Source organism: Nycticebus coucang, chromosome 9, assembly GCF_027406575.1.
Source record: "Nycticebus coucang isolate mNycCou1 chromosome 9, mNycCou1.pri, whole genome shotgun sequence".
Lineage (NCBI taxonomy): Eukaryota > Metazoa > Chordata > Mammalia > Primates > Lorisidae > Nycticebus > Nycticebus coucang.
In genome coordinates this window covers 61,920,318-61,933,110 of record NC_069788.1, presented here as the reverse complement: position 1 = coordinate 61,933,110, position 12,793 = coordinate 61,920,318, and the positions used below count along the sequence as shown (strand labels likewise).

At 38.8% G+C, this 12,793-nt stretch overlaps 1 protein-coding gene and 1 long non-coding RNA gene across 3 annotated transcripts in view; one reads left to right on the top strand and one right to left on the bottom strand.

Annotated features, from left to right (window-relative positions):
- CAP2 (cyclase associated actin cytoskeleton regulatory protein 2) overlaps positions 1–10,602 on the top strand; it is a 187,813-nt gene extending 177,211 nt beyond the window's left edge. For both annotated transcript variants that reach the window (XM_053602229.1, XM_053602230.1), the window contains 2 exons: positions 6,170–6,310; positions 9,178–10,602. In XM_053602229.1, coding sequence (XP_053458204.1) covers positions 6,170–6,310; positions 9,178–9,261 — 225 coding nt within the window. In that variant the 3' untranslated portion in view covers positions 9,262–10,602. The remainder of the gene's footprint in view (positions 1–6,169; positions 6,311–9,177) is intronic.
- Positions 2,710–9,168, bottom strand: LOC128593879 (uncharacterized). The gene is made up of 3 exons (XR_008382420.1): positions 6,396–9,168; positions 5,207–5,275; positions 2,710–2,862 (listed from the first exon to the last, which is right to left on the bottom strand). It is a non-coding gene; the product is annotated as an uncharacterized LOC128593879 (long non-coding RNA).
- Positions 10,603–12,793: the final 2,191 nt, after the last annotated feature.

Below are 12,793 nucleotides of genomic sequence, written 5' to 3'. Positions count from 1 at the left end.
TTTTAAATTAAAAACAAGACTAGAAATAACAGTGAAGTAATATCACTTGAGCCCGGGAGTTTGAGACTAGTGTAGGGAACATAGTGTGACACCCCCACCGCCACTGTCTTTTAAAAAAAAAAGGGAAAGAACAGTTTTATACTACAGTATTACATTCATTTTCTAAATGCACACACAAATACATGTAGATCATAGATATATCTATATCTGATAATCTTAGAAAATAATTAGAGAAAATTACTACTTTCTATAACTAAGTTAAGGGTATCTATCAAAATCCTACAGCAAAAGTCATACTTTATTTGAAACTTTAGAAGAGTTACCATTAACATTAGAAACGAGAATTCCTTCTGTCATTGCTTCTGTTCAATAATGCATTAAAGGTTTTAACTTGTGCAATAAGATAGGAAAAATAATTGAGAAATAATTGAGAGCTACTAAGTTGAAAAAGGAAGAGACAAAAATGTCTTTATTTGCCAACAAAATGATTGCCTTTATATAAAATCCAAGAGATTTGACAAACTATAAGGCTAAAGAAACATTCAGCAAGATGTTTGAATTACATTTCTTTACACCACAAATAAGCTTGAGAAAATGTAATAGAAAATAAGATTAAAATAGCAACAAAACTGTAATGTACCTAGGAAAAAAATTAAACAACAGAAGTGGGAGATATTAATGAAGAACTCAAAAGAGATGTAAATAAATGGACAGAAAGACATCACTATCAATTGTTCCATTTATTTAACAAGAAATTAAATGTTACATGAAATTCAGCTCAAAATCTCAAAAGGATTTCTGATGAAGAAATGGCTAATGGCTTGCTAAAACAATTTGAAAAGATGAACCAGATGAAGAGACATAAATACCTTATACTGAGTCACTGTAAAATGTTATACAGTTGGAAGTATACAAAAATAGACTAATGAAACAGACTAGCAAGCCCTGAAATAGATGGATGCATACATGGAAATGGATCTTAGGACAGTTCCTTGATTATCCCCAAGGGAAAAAAAAATATGCTAAATTCCAACTTCACATTATGCCTAAAAGTTAAGTCACAATTATAAAAAGAAATACTTTTCAACTTTGAGAATAACATATAGAAGAAAAACTTTATGGCCTCAGTAGGAAAGAAATTAGAATCAAAAGCACAAATTATAGGGCAGTGCCTGTGGCTCAGTGAGTAGGGCACTGGCCCCATATACTGAGGGTGGCGGGTTCAAACCTGGCCCCAGCCAAACTGCAACAAAAAAATAGCTGGGCATTGTGGCAGGTGCCTGTAGTCCCAGCTTCTCAGAAGGCTGAGGCAAGAGAATCACCTAAGCCCAAGAGTTGGAGGTTGCTGTGAGCTGTGACACCACAGCACTCTACCAAGGGCGATAAAGTAAGACTCTGTCTCTAAAAAAAAAAAACACATAACACACACACACAAACTATAAAGAAAAGAACTGGTCAATCTAACCCATTAAAATTAAAATCATGTCTTTAAAAGAAAACATGATACAAAATTAAAAGATAAGCCATGGATTGAAGAAAGACACTTGCAATGCAGATAAGCAAAAAGGATTTGTGTCCAGAATATATGAAGAATTTAACACAAATTAATAAGAAAAAGATTAACAATCTAATAAAAAAATGGGTAAAGAATATTAAGGCAATTTTGAGAAGAAAAACTGAAGTGGCTGAAAAGTATATATGAAAATATGCATAACCTACCTAACTGGTAGAAGTAGATATGTTAATACCACAGTTAGATGTATCTCTTTTTTTTTTCCACAGTTAGATGTATCTTTTCACACTCATCCACTTTGCATTCAGACTGTCTTTACTTTGCAAGGAGCTATGTTAACTGAATTTTATGCATATGGGAACTGCAGTTTGAAGACTGCCTGGACGTTAAAGTCTGATGCTGCAGAATTATTGAGGAAGTGTAACAGTAAGAACTCTGATAGGGCGGCGCCTGTGGCCCAGTCGGTAAGGCTCTGGCCCCACATACCAAGGGTGGTGGGTTCAAACCCGGCCCCGGCTGAACTGCAACTAAAAAATAGCCGGGCGTTGTGGCGGGCGCCTGTAGTCCCAGCTACTTGGGAGGCTGAGGCAAGAGAATCGCTTAAGCCCAGGAGTTGGAGGTTGCTGTGAGCTGTGTGATGCCACAGCACTCTACCGAGGGCCATAAAGTGAGACTCTGTCTCTAAAAAAAAAAAGAAAAAAAAAAAAAAGAACTCTGATACATCAGTGTTGGGAGAGTAAACCGATTACAGTCACTGCAGAGGATGTTGGCACCATCTAATAAAGTCACATCCATAGCCTGTGACTGAGTAATTCTACTCTTCGGTATATATGCTGAAGAAGTGCAAATACATGCCAAGGAGACATGTAAAATTGTTTATTGAAATATTAGTAATGGCAATTAGAACAATTGGTACATGAATAAATAAACCAATAATGTCCACCAATTGGTACATGAATAAATAAACCAATAATGTCCACCAATTGGTACATGAATAAATAAACCAACAGAATACTGTACAGTAGCTAAAATGAATGAACTACAGTTACATGTATAAAAATAGTTTAATCTTAAGAATAACATTAAGCAATAAAGACAAGTTATAGAATGGCAAGAACTGTATAATGTAAAGATTAAAAAATATGCAGAATAATACAAACATATTAAATATGCTCATGAGAGTTCAAGGTGGCCATCCTAGGTACCTCATGTGATGGGCAGTCCCAGTGAATGATAAACACGAAATTCAGAGGAGTAGTTATATTCAGGCAGTGAAGCCAGGAGGTGACTGAGTGAACAAGCTGGTAGATGATATTGATGGAGTTTCACTATACTGTCAGATTTTAGTCCTAAAAAAAAAAAAATGCAAATAAGCCAAAATGCAATACTCTCTTAAAGCTGGTGGTGGACATAGACGTATTTATGTTTTTGTTATATTATTTTGTGTATGTTTCTATATTTAAAATATATAAATGTTTAAGGATATAGACATGCATTATAAAAATGTTCTCTGTTAGGACAAACCATGGTTACCTGGATAGGAAGGATAGAAACTTGGCAGTATTGTTTAGAAACAAGAGATACTTTATTGAATGCTTTTCAAACTTTTGGATGTTCAAACCAAGTGAATGTTCAAACACTTTATTAAGTGTTTTACATAGGCAATGATCCTGTTTTAAAAGGTCTTGTTTTAAAAGGACCTGGCTGGGTTCAGTGGCTAATAAGCCTATAATACTGGCACTTTGGAAGGCCAAGCGAGGAGAATTGCTTGAGCCCAGGAGCTTGAGACCAGCCTAGGCAATATAGTGAGACCCCGTTTCTACAAAAAATTTTAAAGTTAGTTGAGCATTGCGGCACATGCCTGTTAGTCCTAGCTATTTGAGAGGCTAAAACAGTGGGATGGCTTGAACACAGGAATTAAAGGCTGCCACTGCAATGAGGATCAACAACGGGAAGACTTCATCTCATAAATAAATAAATAAGGAAGCAAGCCAGCCAGCCTGGACACAAAAGAACAGAAAGTAGATTAGTGGATGCCTGGGGGTGGGGAGCGGGGACTGACTATAAATGGGCATTAAGGATATTTTTGAGCTGATGGAAATGTTCTAAAACTGGGTTGCAGTAATGATTGCACAATTCTGTAAATTTATCCAATATCATTGGATTGTCCACTTAAAATGGGTAACTTTTATGTTTGCAGATTTTACCTCACTAATGCTATTAAAAGATTGAAAGGGGAAAAAGGGGGCCTACTGATTTGGCCTAAGAATCCTATTTTTGGAAAACTATCCTAGGAAAATAGTATAAATTATGGGGGAGAGAAGAGTAATATAGACAATGGAAATTTTTTTAATTTTATGGAGAAATAAATTCAAGAAAAACAATATTAATACAGAAAGATGTCTAAAATGCAAGAGTATTGGCCTGAGCACGGTCACATATCACCTGTCATTCATCAGGGGAGCTATTCCCAGCTCTCCTGATAAGAAACAATTTCTGTTCTCAAGGTGTTCATAGACTACCAAGAAAGACATGTTTATTACGTACTTTAATGCAGTACTGACCAAAATGCTTAACCCGCAAGAGTTATTCTTAAAATCCTGCTGCACTCACAGAGCATCCCTAATCCAAAAACCCAAAATGCTCCCAAATCTAAAAATTTTTGAGCATCAGTATGACACCCCAAGTGAAAAATTCCACATCTGACTTCATGTACACAAACTTTGTTTCATGCACAAAATTGTTTAAAATGTCATGTAAAATTATCTTCAGGCTGTGTGCATGAAGTATGTACCACACATAAATGAATGTCATGTTTAGACTTGGATACCATCCCCAAGATACCTCATCATGTATGTGTAAATATGCCAAAATCCAAAAACAGTCCTAAATCCTAAAACACTTCTGGTCCCAAACATTTCAGCTAAGAGATATTCAACCTGTGTTGACTTTTCACACACAGAGGGTATTTCAGCATTTTTAACCTAATGTAACAATATATAAATATGAACAAAACATACTAGCATAACGTGCTTGCCTCGTATGTTCCCACTCTGTCTCCTAGACAAATTCCTTAAGACTCACTAACAATTTACCCCTCTCCTTCACTAGGTTGGCTTTCTGCGGTTCTGTCAGCATATAAATGCTCCTCATCATTATAAAAAAACAAATATAGACATTATCAAAACATCCCCTTATCCAGCCTTTAAATAAAAAAAAAAAAAGAGGGCGGCACTTGTGGCTCAGTGGGTAGGATGCCAGCCCCATATACCGAGGGTGACAGGTTCAAACCCAGCCCCTGCCAAACTGCAACAAAAAAACAGCCAGGCGTTGTGGTGGGCACCTGTAGTCCCAGCTACTCAGGAGGCTGAAGCAAAAGAATCACCTAAGCCCAGGAGTTGGAGATTGCAGTAAGCTGTGTGACACCACGGCACTCTACCAAGAGCGATAAAGTGAGACTCTATCTCTAGAAAAAAAAAAAAAAGAAATTACTAAAAGGTTACTGCTGACACATTCTGAAATATAGCTATATGTACAGTGTTATTATATTTATGACAGAGCTCTGTGCTTACCTGACCTTGAACTACCTCTGCCTTTTTTTTTTTTAAATTGAAGCTCAATTCCAGCTCAGTGTCCAGTTTCTATGGAGAGAGGGGAGAAAACAGAGAAGCATGGGGACCTGGCTAGACTCACCCCAAGGAATTCTTTACATCATTTGCACCATCAACAGGAGTTGTTCTTTGGTTTGCAATCCAGCCTTTTCTTCAGGGTGAAAAAAGAGATGTCCTTATCACTTTATTACCATTACAAGAAGGGAAATTATAGAATTCTAATGTGGTCTTTGGGGGAACGATCTGCCCTCATAGAGATCTTGGGGGAAGGAGGATGTCTGAGAACTAATGACTAGAAGAGAAATTTAAAACTGATCAGAATTTTTCTAGCACTTAGATATTTATGAACAATACATAGGAACTGCCTCCTCATGTACGTGGTCCTCTTTATACAATGAATGTCCTGAGCCAAGCCCCCAGTTTTGGCTCCTGAAATGAATATATTTCAAAATACCTGGCCAGGCATCTCATTTAAGTCTCAAATTCAACCAGTGAGATTTTTATCCAGCAAAGAACTTTTGAGAAAAAGAATAGTAGTGTTTCTTACTTCTTAGTTAAGTTCAGGAAAAATCTATTCATTTTTTACTCAAGAATCATTTTACTCATACATGCCAATATTAGTATTTGTTTTAATCCACGTTTTGTAGAGATTTGTCAGAACTAAAATTTTAAGCAAATGAAAGCAAATACATCTTGTTTCTTTTATCATGAAATCAAATATATGTTTCAAATCCACTGACAGGGTCGTGAGGCTTTTTCTGAACATCTAGCTGTTTCCAAATTAATCCTTTCATTTTTTCTCAGGAAAGAGACCCTGAGGTTTGAGAATCCCCTGTGTGGTCCTTTCACTCTGTCCCCAGATGACGCCTCCCCTATTCAGCCTGGAGACTTTTGCCATGAACCAGCCTCCCCAGCTCTGACCCAATGAATCCTAAGGCTTGGTTAAGCCTGAGCTAATGCCAAAAGGAATCTAGATCGTGCTCATTTGGGGGCATCGTGATTTCTCTTCCTTAGCTTTGGTCCCAGATTTTTTTTTCTATTTTAGGTAATGGGGAGAGTGCCAACAATTTCCATTAATAAGACAGAAGGATGCCACATATACCTCAGTGAAGATGCATTAGACTGTGCAATTGTGAGTGCCAAGTCATCTGAAATGAATATACTTATCCCTCAGGATGGTGATTATGTAAGTACCTTTCAAAAGGCTGTCAACAACTTTTCTTGAGCCTTCGTTATTAACATCCTTAGAGATTGATTAATCAACTACCAACCTGTGAGCTTTATTTGTAGAGTAATTCACAGGCAGGAGAGGAATTCAGGGAGCTGCCTTCCACGTCTCTTGCCTCCTTTTAGCTTCTTGACTGCTCACTCTCGGATTTGAGATTCTCAAGGCAATCTACGAATAATTGCCTTAGTGGGCTAGCTTTTAGCAAATAGCATGCATCTGAGTTCCTACTGTGTAGGACTAAATATTTTCCTTTGCTCTGGTGGAGGTAAACAGGACAGAGAGAGAAATGCTGTAGGGAAAAAATGGGAGGGAGGAGAGAGGATAATAAACAGACTTATTTGTGCAGGTGTACGTAAGTCAGAGGTTGTCGGGCTCAGTGTAAGAATGGGCTGGGAAGCTTCATGAAAATGGCAGCTCCCAAACCCTGCACCTGCAGGTTGGGTTCGGGAGGCTTGGTGTGAGACCCCAAAGTGTGGATTTTTAACATGCACCATAGATGATTCTGATGCCATCGGCCCATCCTACAGCGCTCTGAGAAACACTAGCCTAAGTGATTTTGCTGCTGTTTATTTTCTTCATTTCCTCTCAACAAAACAGCTTCTAAAAGGAGCATGCACATATCGTACTCACACATTAAAAAGGGGGTATAAATACATTTTCTGAATCACAAAGCGTGGCGGATCCTCTCATTGTTGCTACTGAGAAGGAGGAAAATAATTAAATAATTCCCTTGGATTCTTACTGTGCAGGGAGCCGGTAAACCAGCGAAGGACTGGAGAAAACGTTAACTTAGCAGGCACACATTTGACAGAGGGCAGCTCACCTGTGAGCTGGGCCAATCATCGGCGTCTGCGCTGCGCAGCGGTGAACACGCAGGTTGATCTCCTTAGGCAGACAGCAGGACTGCTGCCGTGTTCTCCCTTTCTCATCAGTAAGTTCCTCAGCTCTGCCCAGCTTACATATCATCTATTGCAGCCTAGAATTCATCATTTCAGTTTAAAAAAACAAAACTCCGCAAGCCTCAGGCTGTGCTTCGCTACTAGGTGTCTGGATGGCCTGAGTGGAAAAGAATGCCTGTGCTTAGTAGAGTCCTTTCTTGAGCTCTCCACGGAGAAAAAAAAAACAAAAAACTACTGAAGAGCTACAGCCCAACAGAACAGCTTCAGAGTGAGAGAGCCAGAAACTGGAGTGAGCCTGGCCGTGGCAGCTGTTGAAGCAGAAGGCTCCCCTGCGTGGCACTGGGTCTACTAAGGAGCGCACAGGGCTTGGATGGGTGCTCTGGACTGATGAAGCTAGAACCCTGGGCAAGGGACCCAGGCATCTGTAGTGGCTAAAGCTCCCAGGGTGATTCCAGTGTGCAGCCAACATTGAGATCCACTGGCCTAAAATATAGATCAAAACCTGAGCTTTTATGCTGAAAAAGTAAGGGCTCGCCTTTATAGGTATCAGTCCTCGGCCCTCTTCTTGTGTTTTCAGTTGAAGGAGGCAGAGAACAGCCCAGAGGCCATGGGCATTGTAATGTGGGAATGGATGGTGGGGATGCTTCATACTGAAAGAGATCAGCCTCCCAGAGAAGACTCATCATCACATTGCTGCCAGACCTCTCTGCCAGGAGCAGATTTGGGTCAGCCGTTGTGCAGTTACTGTCGCAGAGGTGCCTGAGCTCTGGAGCACTCTCTACTTGGCCTGTTGCTTAAGAACAAACACTAATCCTCACTTACTCATCAAGAAGAGCCCTAGAAGGGATACTGGCTACATGGACACATGCACGTCAGGTTACTGAAATTGTGGCTTTCTTACTTCCTTGGAAGATTTTTCCATTGTAGATTTCACTCAAAGAGAATTTGCCACTCATTATAGCAAGAGCCTTCCCTTTAAAATGAAGAAATTGCTTCTTTCCAAATAAACAGTTGAAGCCTGCATCTAGGAAGATACTTCCTGTGTGTGTGTTGCACTGAAATATGACATCTCCTGTGCAAAGACATCCTCAGTCGTCTGGGCATGGGGCTCAGCAAGCACCACATGGCCAGCACGTCCACGGAGGCTCCGGAAGCCCGGCCCAAGGCTCCCCTGTGATCCTCTTCTGAAATAACTGGAGAACCAATCTCTGGGAAAGGAGAGATTTAGGACCACTTTTATTTTGGTTACTTATTCTGTTTTTCTTCATGCATGTGTATATTTTCCCATGGGAAGAGTATGGTGACATGGTGAAGGGTTAACAAATGTACATTCCACCCTGCGCATGTTTTTATAACTTGTCAGAGAATAGAGAGGTAACTCTAGGGTAAAGCCTTTCTAGTTGCAGAGACCGGTGGAGTTGGCATCACCTGGGGGCATGTAGGAAGTGCAGATTCTCATTCCTTTCCTCAGACCTACCCAATCTGCATTGTAGGAAGATCCCTGGGTGATTCATGTGCGTGTTAACGTTTGGTGGAGAGTAGTGAGTAAGAGGGACTGCCAAGGTTTGAATTCTGGCTTGCCCTGTTTACTAGTGGGCCAGCTGCCTAACCTGTCAGGCCTCTGTTTCCCATAGTTGGCGACACCAAGCTCATCGGGTTGTTGTGAGAGATTGGCTGAGTTCATCTATCTCCTGTACTAGAAGAATGCCTGGTTCTTAGTGAATGCTAGCTTTATGGATGACCCTGAAACGCAGTCATAGAGCTGACACATGACAGATTTGAGTGTTCATGTGTCAAAGACCTCTCCCTGATGCAACTTTGAGTTCAACTGAATTTCTTTGCCCACTCTGTGGCACAAATCAGCTTCCCACCTGATAGCAAAAGGAAAGCCTTAGTTTAAATAACTTTGTTCTTGCCTTTTTCCAGAGAGAATTTCCCGTTCCTGAACAGTTCAAGACAGCATGGGATGGATCCAAGTTGGTCACTGAGCCTGCAGAAATTATGGGCTAACTCCCGAGAGATCGTACCACCTCACCTGAATCCCTTCAATCAAACAAACAAAAAAGCAGCATTTAAGAGCTAAAAGTCGCAGTAGCACCTACTGCTTTAGTTTTGGCCTCCAACAATTCTGTGCCAGAGGAACGCCCTCGTTTTTGGCATGCTTTCGTGGGCATTTGAAGCATTTAACGAGTCTTCCTGATTTGCCTTTGTGTGTGATTTTAGTTCCACATGATGGCTTTTGAGTATTACAGATTTAAAGGGGAAAAAAAAGAATCCTGTTACCCTCATATCATGAACACAGTAACTGATAGCTAAAAATACTGCATGATTCGCTTCGACACTTATGTTTAATTGCTAGTTGAAAAATAAAACCTTTGAGAATCTAAGATGTACATTTTTATCTTCTAGAATAATTTCAATATGATATAGTAGTAGTGTGCTCTGAAATATGTACAATATTTTTTCTTATTTTTACCACATGTTCACCTTCATTGGTGTGGATACACTGTCAGCATGAATACATATTTCAACTCACACTTTTATAAAAACATAAGAAAATTCCATATTCAGGACCAAATTCAGTTTCTTGGTCCTTGGAAAACCTATATTCTTTATAGTTGCTAAAAACGAATTCTAATTGTTCATCTGAAATATTTTCCCATCTTGTCATTTGAAAACTCTTACTTTTCTGCATAAGAGATTCTTGCACCAAAAGGTTGATGGGCAGAAGCAGGGGGTTTTTGGTATATAATACATGGGTACCTTGCAATTTTCTTCTAAGATCAAACTCAATTTTTTTCCAACTTTAAACCTGTTAAATATCAGATGCCTTGTAGATTATGTCTTTAATGCTTTATTATAGATTAATTTCTTCTTTTCCACCTACCAGACTTGCTAACCAGTCTCAAAAATGAACATGAAAAAGCCATAGGCGTGTAACTCCTTCTAAAATCTAAGGAATTGTCTGTTGGTTTGGCTTGCTGCTCCTATTTTGTAGTCTTGATAGTACATGCTTTTTCAACATCAGAATAACGATGATATCCCTTTATATCTTTTCAGTACATAGTGCTGAAAAATCTGCAACTTCTTGGATCACACTTAATGAATGATAGTCTAATGCTTGCGGACCCAATACAAGCATATATATTGTGCCTATTACAGCCTTTGGAATACGTCATTTCCGTTTTTTAAATATCTTCTATATCCATATATAGTATTCAAATTAATGCTCATGTACCAAGGTTTTGCTATAAAAGTTTTGTCTGGTATGAATGATGTTGTGGCTTTAGTAAATATCATTTTTCAACTGTAAACTTATTCTGAAGTAAAGTAAAATTTTAATTGTTTAAATACTCTGATGAATTCTGTGTGTCAAAATTATTTTTTTCCCAATTTTGATTTGCTTCTGGTTCATATGTCAGATTTAAGAAAGACAGTTTGAATCCTTCTGGTGGAATGAGAGAATTTATCCAGCATGCCCTTAGCTTTCCTGATGAATGGCTTCTTCTTTGAGATACCTATCACATGAAACCTTTTTTGCCCGAATGACTGTCAGTAAATTCTAGAATCCAGTTTTATAAATCAAGCCCTCTTCACTGAGAAAATCTATCTCATGGATTTTTGTTAATGTAAGCATCACAGAAAACAATTAATTTTATAATATATTACATACACTATATATTATAAAGCCATGACAGAAATACAAATAACTTATAATAAATTTATAAATAAACTTCTAAAGAAAAAATACTAACTGGGAAGAAAAGACTTTGAAAAGGACATATTACATGCCCATTGTATAGCAGTAATTTTATATTGAGAAATAAATCCATTCAAAGTACTTAGAATCTGTCAGCTTGCCTTGGACTTGATTGACATCAACCTTTCAAAATGCTTCACGATAGATATTGAAAATCTGAACTTGAGATTCAAACAATTATTTCACAGCCCTGTATGCCTCAAGTCACCTACTGACATGTCTTAAGAATAGGTTGAATTTGTTGAAAAAACTCTCGCAATGTATGAACAATTGCCAAAAACAATGCTGCCCGCATGTCCAATTTGCTATTCCTTACACCTTTTGAATTCCAGGGTTACCAATGCTGTGATCTAAATAATGTTGTCAAAGGTTAAGAAATCTATACCTCATACTAAAGAGATTAACAGTTAAAAAAAGTCAAAGAAGAAAGAAGTTTAAAAAAATTTTAAAAAGCAATCCATACTTAGCAGAATTACATATTATATATATCCACAAAAAAGTCAAAACGAAAATCAGTATCAGAAAATTAAGTGCCAAGAGTCTCCTATATCTTTTTATTTTGTAGTATTACAAGATAAAAAAATGATAACTCAAAAGAGATATGTCTTTGTTATCTTGAAAGTCCTTTTCTTGTTACTGTCCCCTGTGATAATCTGTACTGATCATATTCCTTTTCCAAAAGGACATCTTAAAGTAAGGAGTCAATTCTAACCACTTACCCTTATCTATGGAACTGATGGGAAATATATATAGTTTTATTAATTTATTCTTTCATTCACTGAAAATGTCTACTTCAACTTCTTAGAATCTTACAGGTGAGAGTTTACCTAGGGCAGGCATCCTCAAACTGTGGCCCGCGGGCGACATGAAGCGGTGTGAATTGTATTTGTTCCCATTTTGGTTTTTACTTCAAAATAAGATATGTGCAGTGTGCATAGGAATTTGTTCATAGTTGTTTTTTTTTTAAACTATAGTCCGGCCCTCCAACGGTCTGAGGGACAGTGAATTGGCCCCCTGTTTAAAAAGTTTGAGGACGCCTGACCTAGGGCATCCTCTCATTTCAAAGATGAGAAAGCTGGGAACTCCAGGCATTAGCAATCAGGACCAACACACACATACACACATTTTATCACTAACTTGGCTTCTGCCTCAACATATTTCTGAAACTCTTCAAGGTTGTCAGATCCAGTGGCTTTGTGTTGCTCCTTATCTATTGAGATTCTTAGCCTGTTTTTTTTCTTTTGAGACAGAGTCTCATTATGTCACCCTTGGTAGAGTGCCGTGGGATCACAGCTCACAGCAACCTCATACTCTTGGGCTTAAGCGATTCTCTTGCCTCAGCCTCCCGAATACAGGCACCTGCCACAACGCCCGGCTATTTTTCTTTGTAGTTGTTTGGCGGGCCCCGGCTGGGTTCCGACCCGCCAGCTCCGGTGTATGTGGCTGGCGCCCTAGCCTCTGAGCTATAGGCACCGAGCCGGCACTGCTCTTTTCTTGCTGAACTCCCTTTGATTTTGTGATACACAGTATAGTTCTCCCGTTCCTTTCCCTTCTCTCTTTTTCTGATTTCCCTCTCAAATGCTCTTTGTCCTCCTTAATTGCATCACCTCTCTGTAGATGACTCCCAAATCCACATCCCAACCCAGATCTATCTCCCTAGAATCTTAACTCCAAGTATTCACAGCATATTTCTGCCTGCCTGTCCCCCTTTTCACTCAACATGGCTAAAATTAATGCATATCTCTCAGACATCCATATTTTCCTCATCCACCTTTCCAGTTT